This window comes from Synchiropus splendidus, chromosome 1 (genome assembly GCF_027744825.2).
Source record: "Synchiropus splendidus isolate RoL2022-P1 chromosome 1, RoL_Sspl_1.0, whole genome shotgun sequence".
NCBI classification, from domain to species: Eukaryota; Metazoa; Chordata; class Actinopteri; order Syngnathiformes; family Callionymidae; genus Synchiropus; species Synchiropus splendidus.
In genome coordinates this window covers 21,441,025-21,464,498 of record NC_071334.1, presented here as the reverse complement: position 1 = coordinate 21,464,498, position 23,474 = coordinate 21,441,025, and the positions used below count along the sequence as shown (strand labels likewise).

Sequence of the window (23,474 nt, the reverse complement as noted above, 5' to 3'; positions counted from 1 at the left end):
CCCTGTTTGTCAGGGCAGGGCAGACAACAGTGGGGGCTACAGGTCTCATTTTTTCAAAACAGGAGGCATATCTGCTTATCTAGCTGCATGCTAACAACCCTGACCCTCTGTACACCCTTATTTAAAGTATGTTTGAACCTCACTGGCCCGTACCATCTGGAAGGCAAACTAAATGTATCAATATTAACTTAAAGCTCCAGACCCACCACAACCTGAAGCAGCTTTTTCAATCCAGGTTTGTCCAAACTTTTTAAAGAGCGACTTGATGGGGTGAAACTGGCCAGAGAAAGCCCACCATAACAACATTAGCATGTGAAAGTTTAGCAAGAGGAAATGAACTGAACTTTGTGGCTGCAAAAGTTGAAGCCTGGATATCACAAAATGTCATCTCTGTTTACTCCATTCACATCAATTCACTGTTAACACCAAATGGCGTTTCATTGTCTTACTCTCATCCCGTCGACGGATATGAGACCTCAAAGTCTGAATAGTCCCTATCGATGAAGCCTCATCTCCTCTTTGTTTGCCACTCGTCTGAAGTTGTTCTTTGGCTTTAGTAAAAATGTGTCTGATCCCTGCCACACATGTCGAGGAGCTCACACTCCGATGATGGAATTCATGGCTTTCAAGTAGAACTACTGGAGATTTCCATTAGTCAGTTTATTGATGGTTGCAGTTGGATGAATTGCCTTCAGGACACCACTGAAGCTCAAAAGAACATTCATTTGCAGATTAGCAACAAAGTCAGAGTCAAACTACCATTATTTCACACATCTTCAGCTGAAAGAAAAGCTAATAAGCACGTCCGATTCTGAACAACTACAGTGGTACCTCGGTTCTCGACCACAATCCGTTCCAGATGGCCATTCGAGAAGCGATTTGTTCGAAATCTGAATTGATTTTTCCCATTACAATGAATGGAAAAAGAAATAATGCGTTCCAAGCCTTAAAATAGGCTTTTGTAGGAGTGAATGTAGAGTGTCTGCTGCAGGTGCGCTGTTCCTCTATGTGTGTGGCCGCTGCATGTGGGAGGGGTTGCCGAGTGAGTGACGTCTCTCAGGAAGTGAAGAGGTGCCCGGTGCGTGTCCAGCTCTGAATGTGCGCTTCTGTGCAGTTTGGCTGTGACAAAGTCATAAACCAAGTCACGCTCTGTCCCAGACTCTCCTCATCCCTGTCCCAGCTCCAGCCCACAACAGGACATCCAGCCTCGGAGGTGTGGAGAGCGAGCACCTCCCCTGTGACACTCTTCCACGGTCCAGTGCGGAGACAGGAAAGGTTTTACACCTCAATATGCAGAAAAAACAGTCAGTAAATGTAGCCAACGGGACACGTCTGCATACAGAGGCTGTTATACACAATAAAGCACGTCGTCGGTCAGCTGATCGGTCAACGCATGTTATGTTTTTTTTTTTTCGGGTGCTTTCGAGTTCTGGATTTTCGTTTGAAATCCGAAGCAAAACAATCTCGAAATTTTTTTTCAAACTCCGATTTGTTCGAATTCCGGGACGTTCGAAAACCGAGCTACCACTGTATATAACCCAACATGCCTAATGCTGTATATAGCATGAGACAAAGATGGTAGCTGACCCCTGAGTCCTGAAGTGATTTGAAAGAAATCAAACTAATCTCACTAAAATGCATGACACATTTAAAGACGTGAGTAAAGCAGATTGCTACTCAGTAACCTGCTGTACTACTAGTGGCAGTACATAGGAGGAGAGATCTGGAATCAAACCAGTGGGCCTCGAACCTCTCAGCTGCTAAGTGCTGAGCAGCTCCTAAGCTAAACAAGGCTTCACAGTGTCCTGCAACCGGCTCGTCCAGTGAACCCTGGATTCTTATCAGCAAAGCAACCTGATTATTAATATTATTATTATACCATATTGTTCTCTGGAGCTGTGTCATGGGGGTTTCCTGGCCTCACCTCAGTGTATAGAGGATCTTCCCGTCATTCCATATTCTCAGGAGCTGGTTTGGCATCGTAATCCAGTGTGAGTCAGCATTTTTGGAGTTTCTAAAGATGGTGTCCGGGAGCCAGATGAGTCCCACCATATTGCTGTTCAGGGTCAATATTTTCATGGTGCTGTTGTATCTGAGGCGGCTGTCGGTCCACGTCTGTGCGAAAATGATGTCGATTTGATATTCCTGTGAAAACAGGGACAAAACCAGTCAGCAGATGTACAGCGCTGCTCGGGAAGCTGTTGTGAGGCATCAACTTCTGGATGGATTGTCTTTTCACACAACTCTGAGGAGATGGATTACATGTTTCGCCGGCAGGTCTCTGCGTGCCATCGTTTTCCTGAGCGGGGTCGTTAATCTTTTCTCTGGATCACCGGTCTGTACGCTGGCGCTCGGCTCACCTGGCGCTGCTCACTGATCTGCTGATCTCACAATTGTGCTGACAGCAGACTCCCTGTGGCTCAGTACATCTGGGCCTGCCGGAGCCTCAATAGCTGCTCAATACATTCTTCCGCAAACAAGTTATAGAATGCAAAAAAAAAAAAAAACTTCCATATCATATTAGTATAGACTATATACTGTAGACATAAAAGGCAGCAGAGGTGTTAAGACTAAAAACTCTGCAGATAAAAGTACCGACATGATCAGCTGTGTGGTTGTATAAAAACCAAAGAGTAAAAGCTCGTTTTAAAAATGGACAGCGATGCTGCCTGACTAACATGAGGAGGGAGGGCATTCCATAGCATCTAATGTCTGTTAATCCTGGTCCGATTGTACCTAGACAGAAGAGGAAGTCAACAGGCTAATGTATGAGATTTGGCTACAGTCAGTGTGAATGCATGGTACACACTGTGTATAACAAACAAATAATTCACAGTCAATTTGTGAATCAGTTGCATAACTCAGTGACACTATATCTTGGGGAACACATTTTAAACATTAATAAAGCAATTTGTGATTTACAGCTAATAATCATAAAATATTTTGCTGCTTAGTGTTGACATTTGACCACGATTCAGGCTGAACAAGATGCTAAAACAGTACTTTAAAATGAGTAACAGCTGCCAAGTGTTCTGGAAATACCCATATGAGTAATGTGATAAGTCATTTATTTATGGCAGTGTATGTTCCCTAAACTAAAGTGCAACCCGAAACTCGTTTCCCAGTGAGGAGCTGGTTCGCAATTTATGAAACAAACTACTGAGCAGATGAGATTAAGCTTTTTGTTATATGTCAAGAAAAAGGTACTGCCTTAAATAATGTCTCTGTGCTATATTGGTTTTCACATTCGAGAGGGACATACAAACAAATAAGTGGAGTGGTGATGTTCTCAAATGTCAGTGGTGTCCAAATAACTCTTTAGTATCGCCACGTGAGGAAACATTAATGAGGGAGGTTACGTGACATTGAATTTGATGCTTGAAAAGCTGGAAGCGACTCTTTGTGTTTAATGATTCTGCAACTTAATATGCAACTAATGAGTGTCGTATAATATAATCAAGCTTAAAACCAAACAGTCATTCACATTTCATTTGAGTGTAGTGACGGCATTGTCATAGATCCTGTTCTGCATCTTGCTTCAGCACCTGAGGGAGAAGTGGGATCACAGCACGCATTATTTTTCAGAAGCTAATGTCCGTTGAGAAGGGCAGCTGATTGGTGTGATGTCGAGCAGGGTTACCTCGCAGACAGCCATGTAGCCGGCCGACCAGAGTGCGGGACACACTTCCACACACATCATCTCCCCAGCTGTGTTGTCTTGAGTAACCAGCTATACTTGTATTAGGTTCTCCAACAATGGGCTTATTCCTCATTTCATCGTTGCAGAAGCACCGGCAATTGCAGACAAATGAAAGCAACAATAGATCCCATTTTGACATCAATATTTTATTTTAATATTTTCTTCATTTCATATTGAACAGTTACTGTATACATCATTGAGTCTGGCTCTCTAGCTATAAGTACAATGAATCTCTAGACAATGTAACTTTCCTTGGCGTCCTCCTGAGAATGTCTCCAACCAGCCATGAGACATGTTTATGGCAGGGAAGCAAAGTCAGCAGCGACCATTCATTTGAAGGGTCCAGGAAGAGACAACACGTAACCTACACCTACGCAATGTTGCTTTAAGAGAAATGTGGCTGCTTACTTCACCATGTATCCGCTTCTCATGGTACTGCCGTTTAAAACCTCAGTTTAATTCCATTGAGCAATCCATTGTTTTAGAATCGCAGGTCTGATGAAGCGACAATATGGAAAGCCTGAGACTGGGCTCAGGCCGCTCTTTTATCAAGCTGTTCAGCATATAAAAAAGAAAAAAAAACATCCCACATCTTCGACAAGTGCCAGCCCCTGAAATGCGTTTGACCTTTTACCCAGGCTCCCCAGCAGTTTGAATTGCTCACCAATTAGAATGAAGTGGACAATCAAGAGAACTGCAGGGTGTGTGACCTTTAATTTTGCGCAGCTGGACAGATTTGAAGAGGAATAAGAAAATTGAACATTATCTTAGTTTAATGACTGGAACAGTGGATTCTCCTGTGAATCAACTCTCACCTAGAATAAGTCAGCATCAGAGGGTGACCGTTGAAACAACCAGATCCAAGTCTGAGGATGTTTGCCACAGCGCCGATCCCTCTTTTCCCCTTCACCGCACTCAGCTGCTGTGAGTCACCAACAAAAAAGTGGGTCTTTCACCTGCTCAGCTTCTGCTTTAAAGCTGCTGATTTTGCCGAAGTGTGCAAACTCTCAGACAACTGCTATGTGATTAAAAACAGAAGCCTAAAGGTAGATCATAGATTTATTTTCTCTTAGAGTGAGAACAGAACAAAGCATCTCTAGGGAGGCTACCACAGTGTTCTAAATTCGGTAAAGAAATACAACCTGTACAGAGCAGGGGCAACTTTCAGTGCCGAGGAGATGTGAGGTAACAACGTCCAAAAGATAGTACTGCAACACAGTCACACACAGGCCGGCTAACCAAAGCCAAAGAAGGCTATCTGGCCATCAGTGCTGCATGCTCATGCAGCCATGTTTGAATCGAGTCAAATGTTTCACCTCCCATGTTTCATCACTACTACTAGTATATACAGCTGCTATCGTAGTGCTGTACTTCAGTGAAGTGCAACAGTCATGTCCAGGTTGGAGATGACATCCTTTTCCGGTTGGAGATATTAAAATCTTTTTCCAAGAGATAGAGAAGGACGGAGTGTAGTAACATAAATGGCACCCAAACGTATTGCTGAAATAAATCTGCTAATAATCTGTACATGACCCTGACTAAGTTAAGACATTCTGACAAGTCTATGAATGTTTTTACAATCCTATTGGTATCCATTGGACTGGTCGAAAATAACATGCTAAATTTCAACTATATGGCTTTTTAACATTCAAGTATGTGGGGGAGAAGTTCCATTTTTGTTGTTAAATGGCAGACAGCCACCCACTAGAAATTATTTTGCATGGATCAACTGTCAAAAACAGATCCTCATCTGAATCACATTATATGAAGTACACTATATTCCCAATCAAGTTAGAGCCATTATTGATGTTGCTCAAATCCAATAAGCCGTCTTATTTGTGCCTTGCGGGTCCTCATAGGAAAGCTAGGTAAAATATGCCTTCCAAACATCTCTACCGAATGAATGTTTTCGATTGGAACTTTCAAAAAAGCTGCGTTGTGTGTGGTATGCCTAACTATTTATCACGGTAATCTCGTCGCTGCGGAGGATGTTATTCTCAGACGATGGCAGAATCCTCTCTGTCTGCCTTCATGTCTGAGATGAGATGATGAGCTCCCCAGTAAGTCCACTTTATCCACAAGACAGTGAAACAGCATTTGCAGCTCTGACTTTTCATTTATTTTGTTGTGGAGCTGCAACAGGGATAAACTCCTCTGGATGCACCTCAGCTGTGTAATTAGGCAAAGTGGATTTAATATTACTGCTTATGTCTGGTGAGAGTTCCCTTGAACTCCGGCATTTCATCAATCATACTAGTGGGCTTGATACTGGGTGAGATTTCTACAGAGGCATCGTGAGAGGAGATAACCATTGATTCCACGGTAGATCGACTACTCCGGCTCAGCTCTTTTTCACAAGAGTCCTATATAGCAGCTAGAATTATGAAAATAAGCAGAGACAAAGGGCAGACACAAATTTTGCAACCCACCCTCCTTTCCTTGGTATAATATATAGACATTGGGAAAGTGGACTTTTGTGTCCTATACGAAAAAGGCAGCCTTTAGCAATGAATGTTAGACTAATTTTAATTTTAATTTTAATTTTAACAATGGTTTCCTTCCATAGCGATCCAGGCGGAGCGTTGTGGGTCGTGTGTTGCGCGGGGCCGAATGACGCATCTCTCGCGGGCAAGCTCGCAGAGAAGTGCGGGAATACGCGAGCTTGTGGGGAGCATCGCAGAGAGACAGGCTGAAGCTCTCTTCACTGAATCACACTGGATGTCACTAGCTATTTATAACCCCTTACATGGCTCTCCTCCTTGACAGTATTGGAAGACGCCATGATTAAAGTGCACGGCTGTTTGAAGGCCTTAAAATAGAAATTTGACATGTCATAAAACGTCAAATGAGTGGAGCACCATACCATACCTAACCCTAACCCTAACATCCGTTACTAAATGTAAAATGAATGGAGCGCCATTCCATGGCTTACCCCAACCTGTCTTTTTTTCACGTGTTTTGCTGCCAATGTGTGAATATGTGATGCTGAAGGCTGCAGTGTAGGATGCAAAAGGCAACTTTCCCAAAGTGCATACATACGACGCCATGTGTGAGGATGTGCTACATATGGAACAGGTCTGACATGCTGCAGGACTTTTCAGAAACAATTTGAATGTCAGTATGTTGTATTTAAAGAGTTCCTATGAGGGTATAAAGTCAAAGGACCATCATGTGTACAGTAGTGACAAACTGTAGAGCTGAGCTCTCACAATGTCACTTTGAAAGTCCCTCATTTTGGCAGAAATGCGGCAGTCTGTTTGGCATGAAAGGCACAGGAAGACTGGTGAAACCCCAGCAATGACAGAGACAAACGATCACCCATTAGTCTGCATCTAATAGAGCAGATTACAATATGGGTACAAAAAATGTCGGCCAGTATAGTTAATCACTCTTTCGAAAACAGAATCAAAGTACAGTGTTTCAAGCCTGAAAACATCAGCCAGAACTGGAACTACTGTTGCAGCCAAATCAGAATCAACATGAGGTGGCAAACAAAAGATGCTGGCAAGTCAGATCTCAGTGTTGATATTGTGGTAGATCCACAGAACAGGTTATAGGCTCTACTAACCATTATCACTGATCGGGATTTAAAATGCAGTGTAACATTAAAAATGCAGTGTAGGTGAGATGTTACATGCGTCTCTGTAAGTACTGTATTGTTTGCTTTTCAAAATAAAATTATGAATTATAATTATGAAAATTACAATGTAACATCCAAATGTCATCATTTGTCATGTAAGGCATTTACATTGTGTTAGAGGAGATTGAAATAGACAGTGATTCATTCATTTAAGTAATGTATTTCTAGCCGTGGTATCAGATGATGGTATGGAGACGCATTCATTTAGGTAGGACTAGTGTTTGATGTCACTGAAGGTCCAGCACTGTCCTTCAAGGACAGTTGCCCAGGTGAAACTCACTTCCTCCAGCTGTGAATTCTTTTCACAGGTCTGAACTCATGCTTGTACTTCAAATGCTGTTATACAGAGGCCACAGCACTTTTATTAAGCTGTAGCAGAAAATGAATGTGTTGATGCCGAGTCTTCAGCACTGCTGCTCAGTTAAACACTGTGTTGTGAGGTTGCTGTAGGCCAAGCAGCCTGGTGTGAAGCTGCTCTTGCAGCCCACTGCTTTGGAGAGTTTTAGGATTGGTTGAGGTTTTTTGGAGAAAGCAGGACATCATAAACAAAGCTAACCCAGAATGCTTCTATTTCACTTGCCTCGCCTGCATCCCAGCCGGAGCACACCTCTCCACTTCCACTCCCCGCCACATCTCCAGTATGCAATGTTCGAGTGGCTTTGATTTTTGATAAAAACTCAATTAACCAGAGAGGAGGAGAGAGGAAGAAACACAAACAACCTCAAGACATTCATCGAGGAGCTTTGTTTCGTGTAAACTCAAGTACCCACATTTACATATTTCACTGTTGCTATTTTGCAGAGTTAAGCACATAAACACTGCTAAGCAAGATTGTGCTTAAAGTCTTACCATTTAAACATTGCTCAATTCCATCCACATTATTATGCTTAGAGACATCATGGGAAATGTAGCACTGTATATTGACTTTGATATGGGACAGCAAAATTAAAAACAGATTAACTGTGTTTGAAACGGCAAGAGTACAATTCAAGGATGATGCTTCAGGCTGCAATTAAAATGAGCGACGTCTGCTAGAGTGAAGGTGTAAAATCCTACACACGGTACAAGGCACTCACACTAACTAATAAATCAGCCGCTGTTGATGACAGACATACGAGTGCTAACACACTTTTATTCACACATGTTCAAAAGACAGCCAACAACACGGGGACAGATCTCCAGAGCAGGGACCTCAAACTCAATGGACTGGGGGACCACCAGAGGCAAAGCCTTGGTGAGCTTGGTGGTCTGCCGCTTGTCATTGGTCATTTTTCTTTATATAATGCCTTTTGTTATTTGCAGTAAAATAATCCTTGTAGGTAATTCCACTTAATGTCTGTGTGAGACTCGTGATGATCTAAAGAAGAGGCTCCTTTAAAAGACTCACAGAAATGTCTGGCCTGGTCTTGAGGCATCCCATCATGCAGTGCAGGGCTGACAGCTCTCACTGTGGTAATAACAGCAACATCTTGATGACAGTATTGAACAGCATTCGAGTGACTTCTTGGTTTTGCACTAAAATAGAGTTAATGCCCAAATGCCATCGATCCATTGAAATTCACTTGTACAGTGTTTTCTCACTTTGGACCAAGAGGGGTGCCTAGTACTCCCAATCTAAAATTGGGCTCCAGCGGCGGGCTGCAAAACTGCACACTGTGTGCCACAAATGTCAAGCAAATTTAATATTCTGCAATTTTCAGATAACATAAATCGAATATATTGCCTCTGTCCTAAGAAACACGGTGCCAACGTTTGACATTGTAGGGTTTCTGCCAGGATTTTTTGAAACTGTGCCGCAGCCAGAAGAACAACATAACCTTGGGGTTTTAGAATTGAAGACTGGATCCTTATCGTGTTGAATCAAGGTCTTTGAACCCTGCCTCACAAAAGGCAATGGAAGATCTTTCCATCCAGTGCTCTGCTCTGAACAGCAAGTTAGCTGACAAACTCCTCAAAAAAAACAAGACATCCTGATAAGTGCTCAACTTTCACTCCCACAGCTGAGTTGCAGTCACCTGATCAAAGAACGTGTCTTCTTCAAAACATTTGTATGTGAAAACCACAGGCATTAGAGCAGCAACATCACCTGAGAGCATGTCTTGTTTAGTTAGTGAGGTGTTACTGGCACACAACAGACATCACTCTTAAAGGTGAAGTTCAAAACAGAATTATTTGGCTTGCAAAACACAGCTAACGTCCAGATGGTTGCCCTCCAGCATGAACACTGATAACACAGCATGTTGTTAAAAACCCTCTGGGATGTCAGTCTACACTAGTCTCAATAACAGCTGACCCTGAAGGGGATGAAATCATTGGTCAAATCAATATCTGAGAGCAGAAACCATCAGTGACACTTCACCGGTGACTGACATCTGTCTTTTCCTCTGTAGTTTCTGAGTTTCCCTCGGGAGCCTCCCGCTGTTCCATGCCAGGATAACCACCATGACTAATCAGAGCCACGGCAGGTGTTTAGATGATTGAGAGAAATGCAGACGGAGACAGTACAGTAGAGGTCTTGTTTTTTTAATGGAGGAAGAATCTGCGTGAGGGAGCAGTAACCTCAATATGTTCAACCTAAATAAACAGCTATCACTGAACAATCAGATTCACAATGCAACTGTCGTCCACTGATGACCGAAAATTGAGAGAAGCACAAGTAATAATGCAGATAGAAATAAACCATTCCACCTACGAAAGAATGGAGCACTGGAGGACAGCAACCTGGTCCGATGACAAGTTTTTTTTTTAACATCACCTGCTCATTGACATTGACTGATGTGCAGGAAAAGTAATATGGGCTCTTCTACCGCATGTGGACGCCTGCTGGTTGCTCAGATAGAGTTTGAGCACAGTGAAAGTTTCATTGTTTCATTCACTCTTCATGCTTATATTCCAACAACAAACAAAGCAGATTCGTAAACAGCTCCACTTCAGCAGTGCTTGAACACTGTGTGCCACCCGCAGTGACAACAATTCTGGTCTTTTTCAAGGACACCTGACAGCGGAATGATAGAGCAGTAAAGAGTCTGAGGGGATTAAACTGAGGGAGTAAGCTCACAGACTGAGAAGTGGACTGTTGCCTTGACAGAGTGCACTACAAAAACAGATTTTTCAGAAAGTTAAAAAAAAAAAGGCTTTCAACTGGTGAATAGCAGAAAAAGAAAAACAATATTGACAAGCAAACAGTACATGAGAGAGATATTAAATATACAGCTAATCTCAAGCATTATTTGATTTTTATTTACTAGACTTATTAATAATCGGCTGTTTTAAAATGCAATGAAATACAAAACAATACAACACTTCTGATACAAGACATCTACCAAGACACGCTTATCTTTTACACCACTCACTTCACGACTCGGTTTCCCAGTGTGAAAGAGAAAGCTGCTTTTTGGAGGCAGCTGTAGGTGATGATTGTGATCGGACTGCACCTGCTTTGTGTATGGTAAGAGAGCATCTGCATGGAAACAGCACGAGAGCAGCTGAAGGTTTGTAGGGCAAGAATCAGACAGTAAACCAAAGGGCACAGTGAGCGCAGGGCCAGGCAGGTGCGGGATGTTGAAAGCGCACAAAGACAGCTGGAGTGATGTCAATGGCGCATTGGTCTTTGGCTGCGGTGGTACGTTGATGAAGAAAAACATTGCCTCAAAGAGAGTTCATACTGACATATCATGAATATAAGCGGCCACCAAATGAAGAAGACTATTATATCACACAAAAGTCAACTTGGTGTTCCCTGGAAAGAGCACCACTAGGTGGTGTCCCCCAGTAATCCCTTATTTTTAATCCAAACGTGATCACTGAATTACTCCCGAAGAAAGACACCACAGCACTGGAAATGCAGCACTGTGGCTGGCTACTACTGCACCTATTACAGCCATTGTATTTTGGACAGTGGATGCAACAGCGGGGTCAATATAGTACAGCAAAGTGTACGGACCTGAATGAAAAATAATGTGGCTCCGTCAATTTTCAACTGCTCTACGCAGTGGAATCCCTGTTCCCCCACCACCTCCTTTCAGACTGAGAACTGTCCAACAAGGCCGATGACCACATCTCCTCTGCTTCTGCGTGTCGCAATGTCACATTTTGTCCACTAGTGGGCACTAATTGTAAAGCAGACTCCCCCCCTGTAAACACCTGTCTAGAACTGCTCATGGCAGTAATACCTATATTGCAGTTTAAAAGCAAGAGTTTAAGGAGTATCGGGAATCTGTACACACAATCCCTGGGATTTTTTTTTTTCATTCAGAAACTTGCGAGTTTAATTGCAAACACACGCTGGCTTAATGGAGCTGGTGCCTAACGGTACGTACAGACCAAACGCGACTTCCGCGAGCGACACGACTGATTTGCATAGAAAGTCAATGGGGTTGGGCGACCAACATGGCAGCGACACGACTGGGGTGTGCAACGCTACAAGATTTGAGCTACATACGGCGACTCCGGCTACTCAAGACGACACAACTGGGGTACAGCGACAGTCGCAGAAGTTCACCACCTGCGGAGCGTTGACCAATCAGAGACCAGATCCGCGAGTGACGTAACGCATGAGGGGGAAATTGGAAAAGAAAAGGAAAAAAATGGAGGACACGCTGATTTCTGCGGTGGCTGCATGCCCGGTCATTTACGACCCGCAATGCCCATTTTACCGGGATAGTAACAGAAAGGAGCTTGCCTGGAGGGAAGTCAGCAAAACCATTGACGTCCCCGGTGAGTTGTGACATTTATCATTTTGCTTAATATACGTAGCGCACGCGCTATAGTGGCTGTATCGTCGGGATATTAAACAGAAATATTGACTTTTCCTTCAGTGGAAATCTGCAAAAAAAGATGGAAGGGACTCAGGGATATGTACATGAGAGAGAAGAGGAAGGCCATGGAGAAAAAGAGTGGGTCAGCGGCATCTAGCCAGGGAAAGTGGAGGAGGTTCGCCGTCCTCTCCTTCCTGGACCCCTTCATCACCCCGAGGGAGACGTCGGGGAACATGACTGCAGCAGCAGCAGGTAATAGTTGTTGTTGAGAATCTAAATACTCGCTATATTAAAGTGTAATGAGCTTTCTGAATAGGAAATATAATCACACTATGTTCTCATTTTACAGAAACATGCCATCATGTTGATGAGGAAGAGGAGGAATTTGAAGAAACCTTTGATGAAGGTACAGAGATGGAACCTCCTGCTTCCTCATCTGCTGCTGCTGCTGCGTCAGCTCCTCCACCTTCACCTGCCGCTGACCCATCCACATCCTCTGCTGGTCCCCCAAGTATGTATAAAAATATTTTTTATGCATTCAATATTAAGTGATTGTACTGTTATTAAAATGTTTCAACTCCATAACATCAATTGTCATAGCAACATCATTTTACTTGTCATTTATCTGTGATTTATGATATACAGATTATTGTTATTAGTAATCATTGACTTATATAATTGAAATCAATATATTCCTTATTTACAGAACAAAAAAGGAAGAGGTCGTCCACCTCATCCGTGGAAGAAGAGGACAGAGAGTTGCAACGGGTTCTCCTCGCCTCTCTGTCCAAACCCCCTGCTCCACCTCCCTCAGCAGAGGAGTCATTTTTGCTGAGCCTGGTTCCTATGATCCAGAGATTGTCATTAGAAAAAAAAGAGGCTTTACTTTTAGACATTCACAATTTAGTTTATGAACGCACTAGGGAAGCTAATTAGGTTATTCAATTATGTTCTTGTTTAATTTCTTTTATTTATTTATGTATTTTTCATTTCCAATTTCTGGATCATAGGAACCAGGCTCCCTGTCCTTCCTCTTCTCTCTCAAGTCCCTCGTTCCTCCAGGCAAGCTCCTTTCATAAAGAGTCTATATGAGTTGTGTATGTACAGGAATGTGTCTTTTTGTTAATAAATGTTTTGAATGGGAACCTTGGTCTTTTTGTAGAAATGCTTAGTTTCAAGTTAAGAAACTGAAAAACAGTGCAAAACTCAACAATTCAAGTTAAACAAAATGGACACAGTTTTATTTTATTGCAGACATGATAAATAATTTGCAAGGAACTTATGCTCTTTTGAAATAGGTGTGTGGCTCTTAAAAGAGCCGTTGTGGTGCACTGAATGTGCTCTAGGTGGTTGGCTGCCATGGAACTGCCCCCTCTGCAAAGTACTGCACAAAGGTTTCCCTCACCCGGAGAGCTTCCCTGCTCTGGTTGTTCGCTGCAACACGACCCAGACCTGGAAGTGGCTCGCCTGCATGAAATGGCACGCTCTGTCTTGCTGATGCATCCCCTGTTGACATCCGTAGGTAATGGTGAAGAACACATGTAGCCTTCACGCACTTCTCCACAACATCAGGAAGGACATCAATGACGCGCCTAAACAACCTCCACTGTGATGATAGAATGCCAAAAGCATTCTCAACAACCAGCCGGGCCCTGGCCAGACGGTAGTTGTACACACGTCGCTCAGGAGGGAGGGTGCGCCCAGGGAATGGTCTCATGAGGTTCTTCCGCAGGGGAAAAGCCTCATCTGCCACAAGAGTTTCTGTGAAATGATGGATTGTTAAGCTTCCATATATTCCAGCTGCTCACTATCTATCCAGCATCTACAACCTCCGAGGAGCAAAAGCAACCAGCCCCTTTAAAGTTAGCAGAAGGTGACGACCTTGTTGCCATCCAGGTGCATCAGCAAGGGGTTGTTGGGATATATTTGCCTCAAGTTCTTGTTTGATGTAGTTTGTTTCAATTTGGTGTGGCCTCAAATCCCCATAGCTGCACTTTTGTCCTTAAGCTTATCTGTACTACGCGACTGATCATGTGATCATCAATACTACTACTACTTGCAGTACTGAATAAATGATGCAATGATACATAATACCCACAAAAGTGAGTCAAGAGAGCAAACTGGTCACAGCAAACAGTAACCGGAAGTGGAGAATCCAAATAAACACAGACAGGGCGTAATCATGACAATCATGTCCCGCACCAGTGAGCAACTTCATAACGCGAGGTTGGCGGAACTCAATGAATCAAAGAGCAACGCTTGCTTGTTCTGGAAAATACCACGGTGGAGAACTTCCAAGACAAAAAAAAGAACGTTTAAACAGAAGATTATCGATCCAGTTCAAGAGATGGAGGACAAGTTGCAGAGCACTCTGCTGTTGTACACCATCGGTGTCAGAGAAGGCCACAATAGAACTGAGAGCTCATGAATATCAATACAGCGCTTCATGGAAATGGTTGATAACAGCAATTGTAGCCTCCTCTCAGTGTCACCACACCCAGGATCCATCCTGCCTTGTAATTAAAACAATATCGATGACAGCTGTTACTAAATTTAAAATCCTCGGAGATCTTGTCTTTAATTACAGAGAGTGCTCAGACAGGTGTTAAAAATCCCTCAAAACAACCAGGCAAGGTGAATTATACTCCTCCGAACCTGCTGCAAAGAGCAGAAGCAGCTTTCAGCTGATTAATTAGACATCTGTGTGAGGACACGTGCAACGATGGCGCCTGAAAGCTACTGAGAAGTGTCGGAGACATACAGCAGTCCACAGGGCGCTGCAGGTCCAAGTCCAACCAGGTCAGTAGAGGTTCAAATGCAGTGGAGCCACACTCACGCTGCTGGAAAAAAAGCCTTGAACTTGTTCTTGGACAGCAGTACCATGACAACTGTGAGAGTCGAAGGCATGGAAGGCCGACACTGTCATCACTGGCGTCTTATACTCAAACTGGCTGAAGTGGTTAACAGTCAAAGTGCTCGCAAAGAGGCATCACATCCTCCATTGACTTCAACAGTGCCCCAACCTCACTGGTGAAAGTTGACCTTTGTCCCTCTGATCATCTCTGCACAATTCACCGAACACAACTTCTACAACAGCTGTTATGCACTCGCATATTTAAACATATTTTTTATGCCCTTAGTGATGATTTAGCGGACAAAATCTGTAAACAAAATATTCATAATTCACACATGGTTTTGTAAAAGCACTCACCATGTTTATGGATGACACCGGTCCAATGCTGTTCACATATATGTCCACATCGATGACGGTGGGTTTGACTGGAAAAGAACAGAGGAATTGAATGTACACTGCAAACCGTTTCAAAACACAAGCAGGGATATGCAGCAGAAATTTTAGGGAAATGCTGTGCTCGCGTTTTAATAATTGATAATAAAAAAATGAAATATTCTAAATAATGATAGTGTAAATTGAGTCTCTGTAACTACTAATCTCATTATTCCGTATTTTGTTGAATTAAACACGTTTACATCACTTTTCATCGTCTGATTTCCTGCATGAACTATCCTCAGTGGCACAGAGCTCCGTAAAAAACAGAAGCGGACGGTATATAAAACAGAAACAAGGAAAACAAACAAAGAGAACAAAAGCCCACGAGAGTGACAGTAATCTATGTAATTCAAAGTACAGGATTACGTGAAGAGTGGAGTGCAAATTCATTGCCATTTCATGCAGAAATCCATCACAATATGACACTACTCAATAAACAGGCGGTCACAAATTCATTGTCACAGACTAAACTGAAATGTAATCCTCTGGTCCAGTTTTGGCATCTGCTCATCTCCACTCTGCTGTCCCAGGGTTGCAGCGTTGAGCACTGCAGTGTTGTTTAAACTTTGGACTTTAGAACCGTCTGTGACAGCAGTGACACGTCGCTGGTCACAACTGCACAGCTGTTATTTCATTTTATATGACCGGTCTTTGGAAGACCTGTCTCAGCCAATTAAATCTGCAGAGAGAATATTTCCACCTGCCATTCTGGAGTGGAAGTTCCTGTGCTGAGACCCTGCTGAAGTGGCTGGTCACACGTGAGTCGCACATCCGGTTAACATGTGTGATGTAAGACATTGTTTGAATTTAGTCTTAGAATCAAATTACAAAAACAATGACAGACTTTTTTTTTCCTTTCATGTGACAGCATCTTTTTCCACTCGCGAATATTGCCTCTTCACAGCTGGCTGATGATCTACAAACGTTTGCTGTAAATGGGCTTGTTCCTCCTGAACTCATGCCAGTAGATGTTCAGTACAAAGCAAGAGATTGTTGTAGACAGATGTCCAGCTGCTCCCTTCAATTCAACGTATGTGACATTTAACTTGTGGCATTTAAAAGAATCTTCTTATGGAGGTCGCGCTGACCGTCGAACACACCAGACATGTGATTGAACTCAAGAGCTGGTTCCATCTCAAGCACTGGCTGAATGATCTCCTGATGACCTATAATCTGTGCGTATTTTTAGACCTGCATCTCAGGAGATGAGCTCTTTAGGAAAAAGGTCGTCAGGACATACATAACAGAATCACAGAGTCAAGTACTGACTTATCAGTGATTAGATGCTTGCTGATACCACTAAAATATCTCACTTTGTAGATAAGGTTTGAGAAATTGCTCCCAGATAAAATAGGACCTGTTTTCCTCCTTTAATGTCCTTGTTTTAGCTTCACAGCGACACCAACTTTAGATGATCTCTTCTTCATCACTAGTTGTTTACATTTTACTTGAAGGGATGGGCGGTAACCTATCGTACACGATATACCGCCAAAAGCAATCGCCACGATGACAATTCTGCATCTCACCATAAATTCGATTAACGCGCGACACTCACTACACTGGACCTGCACGCATGAACATGACCAGGCGTTTGACAGCGCTGGCGCCTCAGCGAAGCGATTTGTCCGAAATCTGAATCACTTTTTCCCATTACAATGAATGGAAACAGAAATAAAGCGTTCCAAGCCTTAAAATAGGCTTTTGTAGGAGTGAATGTAGAGTGTCTGCTGCAGGTGCGCTGTTCCTCTATGTGTCTGGCCGCTGCATGTGGGAGGGGTTGCCGAGTGAGTGACGTCTCTCCAGAAGTGAAGAGGTGCCCAGTGCGTGTCCAGCTCTGAATGTGCGCTTCTGTGCAGTTTGGCTGTGACAAAAAATAAAAAATAAACCAAGTAACGCTCTGTCCCAGACTCGCCTCATCCCTGTCCCAGCTCCAGCCCACAACAGGACATCAAACCCTGGAGTGTGCGCTCCAGCCTCAGAGGTGTGGAGAGCGAGCACCTCCCCTGTGACACTATACCACAGTCCAGTGCGGAGACAGGAAAAACAGTCAGTAAATGTAGCTAACGGGACACGTCTGCATACAGAGGCTGCATTATACACTATAACAAAGAGCGTCATGGGTCAGCTGATCGGTCTGCGTGCGTTATGTTTTTTACGGCTTTTTTCGGGGGCGTTCGAGTTCTGGATTTTCGTTCGAAATCAGAAGCAAAAAAATCTCGAAATTTTTGTTTGAACTCTGATTTGTTCGAAGTCCGAGACTTTCGAAAACCGAGGTAATACTGTAGTTGGACATTGGACGGACCTCCGCTCTGGAATTGGTACTCTTCCGCGTCCCCCATTAGGGTTCACTGATTGGCGACGCACGCTCACAGGCAGCGCTAATGCTACGACACTGGCATCAGTTAGGGGCCATCAACAAATTCTAAAACGGTCAAAGTATTATTGAAATCTTCAATAAGGTAATGGAAAACAACATTTTAGGAGAGAGAATTGTGAAAAGGTAAAGACAAAAAATTGACAATTTGACTTCGAGAATAGAATATGACTGAATTATCATTTATTCACATTATTTCTAATATTTCTTCAATGGCATGTAGGAAATGTGTCCAGACTGGTCGATAGTGAACATGAGACACAGCAGACCAGTGGCTCACTTTAACCCCTAAATAAAGCTGTCTGTCAGACACGAGCGGGTTCTACCAGACCCCTGAAACATTGAATTTCTCATACAATACACTTAGTTAACTATTATATTTAGATATAAAGAAATAATGATGCTGGAGACAAACTCCACTAATAAAGTGGATCATAAAACAGTTTCAAGAGGGACTGTAGTGTGTCCAACACATGGAATAGAATGTATTTATTGTGATCATTTTTTTTTGCCCATATCGCCCATCACTACTTTACAGTGCTTGTCAACAACAGTGAATGGTTTGGAAACATGTTTGGACTCTCTGACAGTTGTGCTTTCTTGATCACAGAGCACTTCAATTATCACAAGCTGTGTGATTTTATAAGACACTTGTAACATCCATAATGTACTGCAGCAGTTGTAATACAATAATCTGCTGTTGAGTGACAGTGACTTTTTAGCTACATGTATATGAATTCATTCTTAGCTACAACACTGCCTCAGTTTTTACTGACTTAAAAGACTTGATCTCTATGAATCATGATTTCACAGGCATGGTTTCTAACATTGTTGTCTGTTTGTCTGGCCACAATCTCCTACTGTTACTTGAATGCCAATTAGTACCCGCAGGTCCTCTTTAGCACTTGGAAATCTCAATGAATCACTGCTCACTGCACATCCTGTTTAATGTTGAGTCACACTGCTAACGTTGTTTTCTGCGTCCGGGCCAAAACTCCACCTCTCCAGGCGGACTGAAGTGAGGGACCAACCCTCAGTTCAACAGTGCACACACAGAAGGATTGCATGCGTGTTTGGAGAGCTAAATAACACGAGTATCTTCATGAACGTTGTAAAGATTTCCCCGTTATTTTTCAATGAGATGAAAACCATAGCCATTTGTGCAAGTTATGCTCTGTTCACCTGTAGGGCATCATACTTTTTTGTCTCACTGAAATGGAATGGGGGAATCTTTATGTTTGTGAATTCAAACTAACCTTCAAAATCATCAGTTAACCAATAGTAACTACACACAATGACAAATAGACAATTGAATTGCTCAAATCAAGGATCTGAAATGGGAAAATCGATGAAGAAAAGGTTTACCGATGCCCTTGTCATAGACAAGTCATCCATCATCCACACTCAGTGAGATTAAACCCCCTCAAAAACAGAGGTAGGAGAAATGAATACGGCTTTAACTTCTGCACTCACGTTCACTTCATCTTTTCTGCGTCCACGATTGGTTTAAATCAAACCAACGACTCAATCGCTCAGTGTATGAGTCTCTGTCCTTCAGAAGGACACGCGCTGTTCCTAATAGGTTGTAACCTTGAAGCAACAGATGACACTTCCGCTAATGTGTGGCATTACATAAATTCTTCTGTCCTCAGATGGCCACACTCCTCGGTGATGGAATTCTCCTTTCCACTGGACGATCTGTCTTTGATTTCAAGTCTCACGGTCCAGCACTAAGGCAGGATTATGCATTTCGTAGGTTATCGCAACTTCATATATTTAAGTATTCATACTTAAAGAAATATGTTGGGTGGCCTTGACCAGCGGCAAAGATGGGTGTTCTTGCATTGATGTTGCAGCAGACAGACTGGCTTTTGTACCATTCACTCCAATAGAATAATGAATGTTTTCTCACTTGTAAAGCTACTGACTACTGCAAGGCAAGAAAGCACCAGAAGGTTGGGCACAAGGTCATATTGTTATGGCTGATCCAACATCATGCATCAATTCTTCTTGCTGAAGGTGCATGTGTGAGTAGTTGTGTGCATGGAGACGAGGTCTGCACAGGGACGGAACATTTCCAGTAAATTTCTGGAAAGTTATACTATTTTATAAACACATAACTATGAAAAGACGTGACAAAAAAACAGCCATAAAAATGTTTTCAACAGATACTTGTCACATGGATGAAGAAAAACGGGAATGTTGCGTTCAAAATTACCCATCTCTCAACCTAAGTCATTGAAACACGCATTCCCCATCCAGAAATCTCCATTCAAAATTCAAAATTAATGAAAAAAGCCACTCACACGCAAAATGTGTCATTAAACACGCACATCTTCCCACAAACAATCTCTGACATTTTTGCTCAGTGAATGGCCTCCTCCTATACATCAACATCCAACAACATGTCCACTTCAAAATGTCACTTGCTTCACTTTGTTTAGTTCATAGAGTATGTTTGTGGTAGGATTGAAATTACTATTCATTCATAGTCCACAAGTTCAAATGTGGGCATAATTCAAATAGGCTTTGGGCTTCACACTAAAAAGGGTGGTCCAGTCTTCTAGAAGTCTCATGTACCGTATTTTCTGAAGTATTATGTGAAATTATTAACACATCATTATGTCATTTTGTCACATTATTATAACATTTTCACACTGACAGCCACAAGAGGGCGCTATGGGGTAGTGCAGCTGTTGCTACTTCCATACCACTGAAAATTTACTGGTAACTTATGACAGGTGAGAAGAAAAAATGTAATCAAAAAGAAAATCATATTCTGCAGATTACAAGTGAAATATGCGACCGAAAACAGTAATCGAGCAGCAGAAAGAAGAGGAACTTTGTCTACCTCTGGAGTTGGCGGCGGTATTTAGAAGTGACACAGAGGAAGAAGATTTTGACTAGATTTAAGGATATGGAGTAATACTGATGCTTTGGTAAACTTGTCGGCATGTTCTTCATGATATAGTTAGCAGAATAATATATATATATATATAATATGATCTGTTTACAATCATTCGTTGTTTATGTGTCACGTAGCTGAATGTGTTACGTTAGCATATGTACACCTATTCATTCAGTTGTTTTCTCATATGTTATTATTTTAAATTGCATTTCAAGATGAAATGTTGGTTCCTGGTCTTAGATTTTATCAAATAAAATTCCCCCAAAATGCAACTTAATACAGTACAGATACAGATAAACACAGTGCCATAGAATTGTGAGTAAATACTGAGAATTGTAATTTTGCTCGTCCAAGTCTCCCTGTCTCCAGACACTACAAGGCTTTGGATCCAGTACTTCCGGGTCCATTGACAAATGACCATGAATTCCCTTCCTCTCATCACAAGCCTGGATGACGGGGAATGAGGGTTACGTCTCCTCAAACCAGCTTATGCTCCATTTTCTTCCAGCCGTTCTCTGACAGCCAGCTGTAGCTCCCTCTTGTAGCTCTCAGCTGCACTCATTTCCTGATTTAACACCTCTTCTCCTTGAGGACCTCTATGTCAGGTGCAGCCCACGACCGAACACTTTTCTACTATGAGGGTGCAGAGGGTACCAGTGGCATCTCCACACCACGTTTCCTGCTGCAATCAAGCAGACTTTGTACACACACACAGCGTTCATCTTCCTCATGCTGTGGAGTCCGACTGCACAGTTTGGATGTGCGGAGATCGATTCAGTCTTTTCTGAAAATTAGGCGACATTGATGTTGAGCGTGTCATATGAGGAACACATTATCACCATAATGATCCTGACTCTCACAAGGTACTCAGTGACGCACACCTATTCTTTAAATCCGTTCTGTGCAATGAAAGTGAGTCAGCAGGAGACAGAAAAAAAGTGCAGTTTCCACAATAGAGTAAACCCAGCCAACACAAGAATAAATCATCAGAACACGACAGTTGGCAAAGTTGGCCTACTACTCATGTTGATCTAATCCACAATGAATCAGGGGAGAGAGACCACGACTGAATTCATCTTCATGCAAACATGCATCTTGTCAGATGTTCAACAGTCTGTAAACTTCAGTCAAACACAATGTCCATTATCTCCAGTAAGAAGTGAAAAACCGAACCCCACTTTATGTCCCTCCACCATGGAGGTCATGTGACCTTCTACCATTGTCTAGCCATCTGTTAACTAAATAACCAAAAAAAAAACTTGCTGCAGTTGCGTAGGCCTATAAGCAAGGGCCCTCTAAGATGCTCTGCTATCTCCTCCCACCCCCTGAGTCAACAGACGTTTAGACAGCACATCTAGACAGACAATAGTCATGACTGCAGTTTTGGAAGCCTGAGAGGAAACCAGATTGGTGACTCAGAAAGTTGCTCGATTGACGAAAGGAGCTTCCACTGCTATTAACAGTCTATGACTAGACTATGTAACAGTCGCCAAATGCGCGTCAAGGCATTCCACGCACTATTATCATAATCGATGTGGAGAGGGAATAAGCAGAGTCACAACATGCTCATCAACATAGTGTCTCCTACAGATTGAACACTGATTGTTTTGAGCCACTGTGAATTCTTCAAAATTGGGTCTCATGACCTTCAAGAGAATGACAGTCGGCTGAAATCGGAAATGCAAAGGCATGTGTGACGGGTGTCCATCAGGAACAATTCCTGTCAGAAAGCAGTGGGTGAAGCTGTCATTTGGGGAGCTCTTTGTTGGTTTCAAAAGGAAGTCGCAGGAGTGAGTCAACTTCTCCAGGACGAATGTCAGTGTGGGACAATTGGCTTGGATGAATCAGTCCCACTGAGTTGCTTCATGCGCATCATGCTGCATGGTTTTCAAATGTTGGAACAGTCAACTCTGGCTTTTCATGTGCTTCATGATCAAGTTGTGTTTAAGGTGACGTTCGTCCAAAACTTTCATTGAGCTAGATGCCAACCTCTGAATGTAGTTTGGTCAGACACGATGACATTTCAATATTTTATTGTTTATACTTTTTTATTTGTCCCTGTGTATCTCTGAAGGTACATTAGTAATTGAGGTTATCTACGAAGTTTAGATTGCTGTTCATTTGGAGTACAAAGATGCACACTATCATTGCAGCTATGAAAATCAAAAGAAAACATAGTGTTTCCCATGGGTTTTTGTGTTTTGGAGGTGGCGACCTTGCGATCGGTCGTGTCAGCTATGGTGACTGTTGTAATAAAACAGTGATGGCAACTTGCATAATTCACATTTAGGAATCAAAAATGTGTGAAATTAAATCAAAATTAAATTAAATTAAAGTCTTTTAATTTAGATTTCTTTGATATAATAATACTGTATTGTATTCAGATATATACCTAGAATCTTCACATACAAGATAACTGACACTGTTCCAGCTTGATATTAGAAATGAAAATGCTGGACATCAAAGAACATGAAGCAACTTAAACAACTTTATCCCGATTATTTATTCTTTCTCAAACAAGAACAGAGGCGCCTCCCCGTGTGGCAGCGAGGTCAGTAGCTCCTTGTCTTTCTGAGCTTTTTTGTGTTTTGTTTTGTTTAGTCAGCTGTTGTATTTTTGTTTTGTTTTTGTGTAGATATGCCAGAACCAACATGGACAGTGATACCCGCGCGGCCAGAGACTCGATCCATGTAACAAATGACAGGACATCACGAGGATCCCTGTCCTGGATAGAGAGCGTGACGAAGATGTGTGCTGCCCTCTTATTCTGTCCTTTTTTTTCCCAAAAGCAAATAGGTGGAAAAAG

At 42.5% G+C, this 23,474-nt stretch overlaps 2 protein-coding genes across 4 annotated transcripts in view; one reads left to right on the top strand and one right to left on the bottom strand.

Moving 5' to 3' along the window:
- The window catches only part of LOC128762292 (gamma-aminobutyric acid receptor subunit gamma-3), a 33,671-nt gene that overhangs the window by 8,123 nt on the left and 2,074 nt on the right, over positions 1-23,474 (bottom strand). For all 3 annotated transcript variants that reach the window (XM_053870448.1, XM_053870454.1, XM_053870464.1), the window contains exons 3-4: positions 15,309-15,376; positions 1,925-2,145 (exon numbers count right to left, since the gene is read on the bottom strand). In XM_053870448.1, coding sequence (XP_053726423.1) covers positions 1,925-2,145; positions 15,309-15,376 — 289 coding nt within the window. The remainder of the gene's footprint in view (positions 1-1,924; positions 2,146-15,308; positions 15,377-23,474) is intronic.
- Positions 11,731-13,196, top strand: LOC128762306 (transcription factor Adf-1-like). The gene is made up of 4 exons (XM_053870477.1): positions 11,731-12,056; positions 12,158-12,349; positions 12,447-12,608; positions 12,804-13,196. The coding sequence occupies exons 1-4, from the start codon at positions 11,894-11,896 to the stop codon at positions 13,031-13,033; spliced, it is 747 nt and encodes a 248-aa protein (XP_053726452.1). The 5' UTR covers positions 11,731-11,893; the 3' UTR covers positions 13,034-13,196.

What these genes read in the sequence shown, in the direction of transcription:
- LOC128762306 (XM_053870477.1), top strand. Translation starts at nt 11,894, where the DNA reads ATGAGGGGGAAATTGGAAAAGAAAAGGAAAAAAATGGAGGACACGCTG. An exon ending in CAAAACCATTGACGTCCCCG is followed by an intron (nt 12,057 to 12,157) that starts GTGAGTTGTGAC and finishes CTTTTCCTTCAG; the next exon opens with TGGAAATCTGCAAAAAAAGA. An exon ending in ATCCTCTGCTGGTCCCCCAA is followed by an intron (nt 12,609 to 12,803) that starts GTATGTATAAAA and finishes CCTTATTTACAG; the next exon opens with AACAAAAAAGGAAGAGGTCG.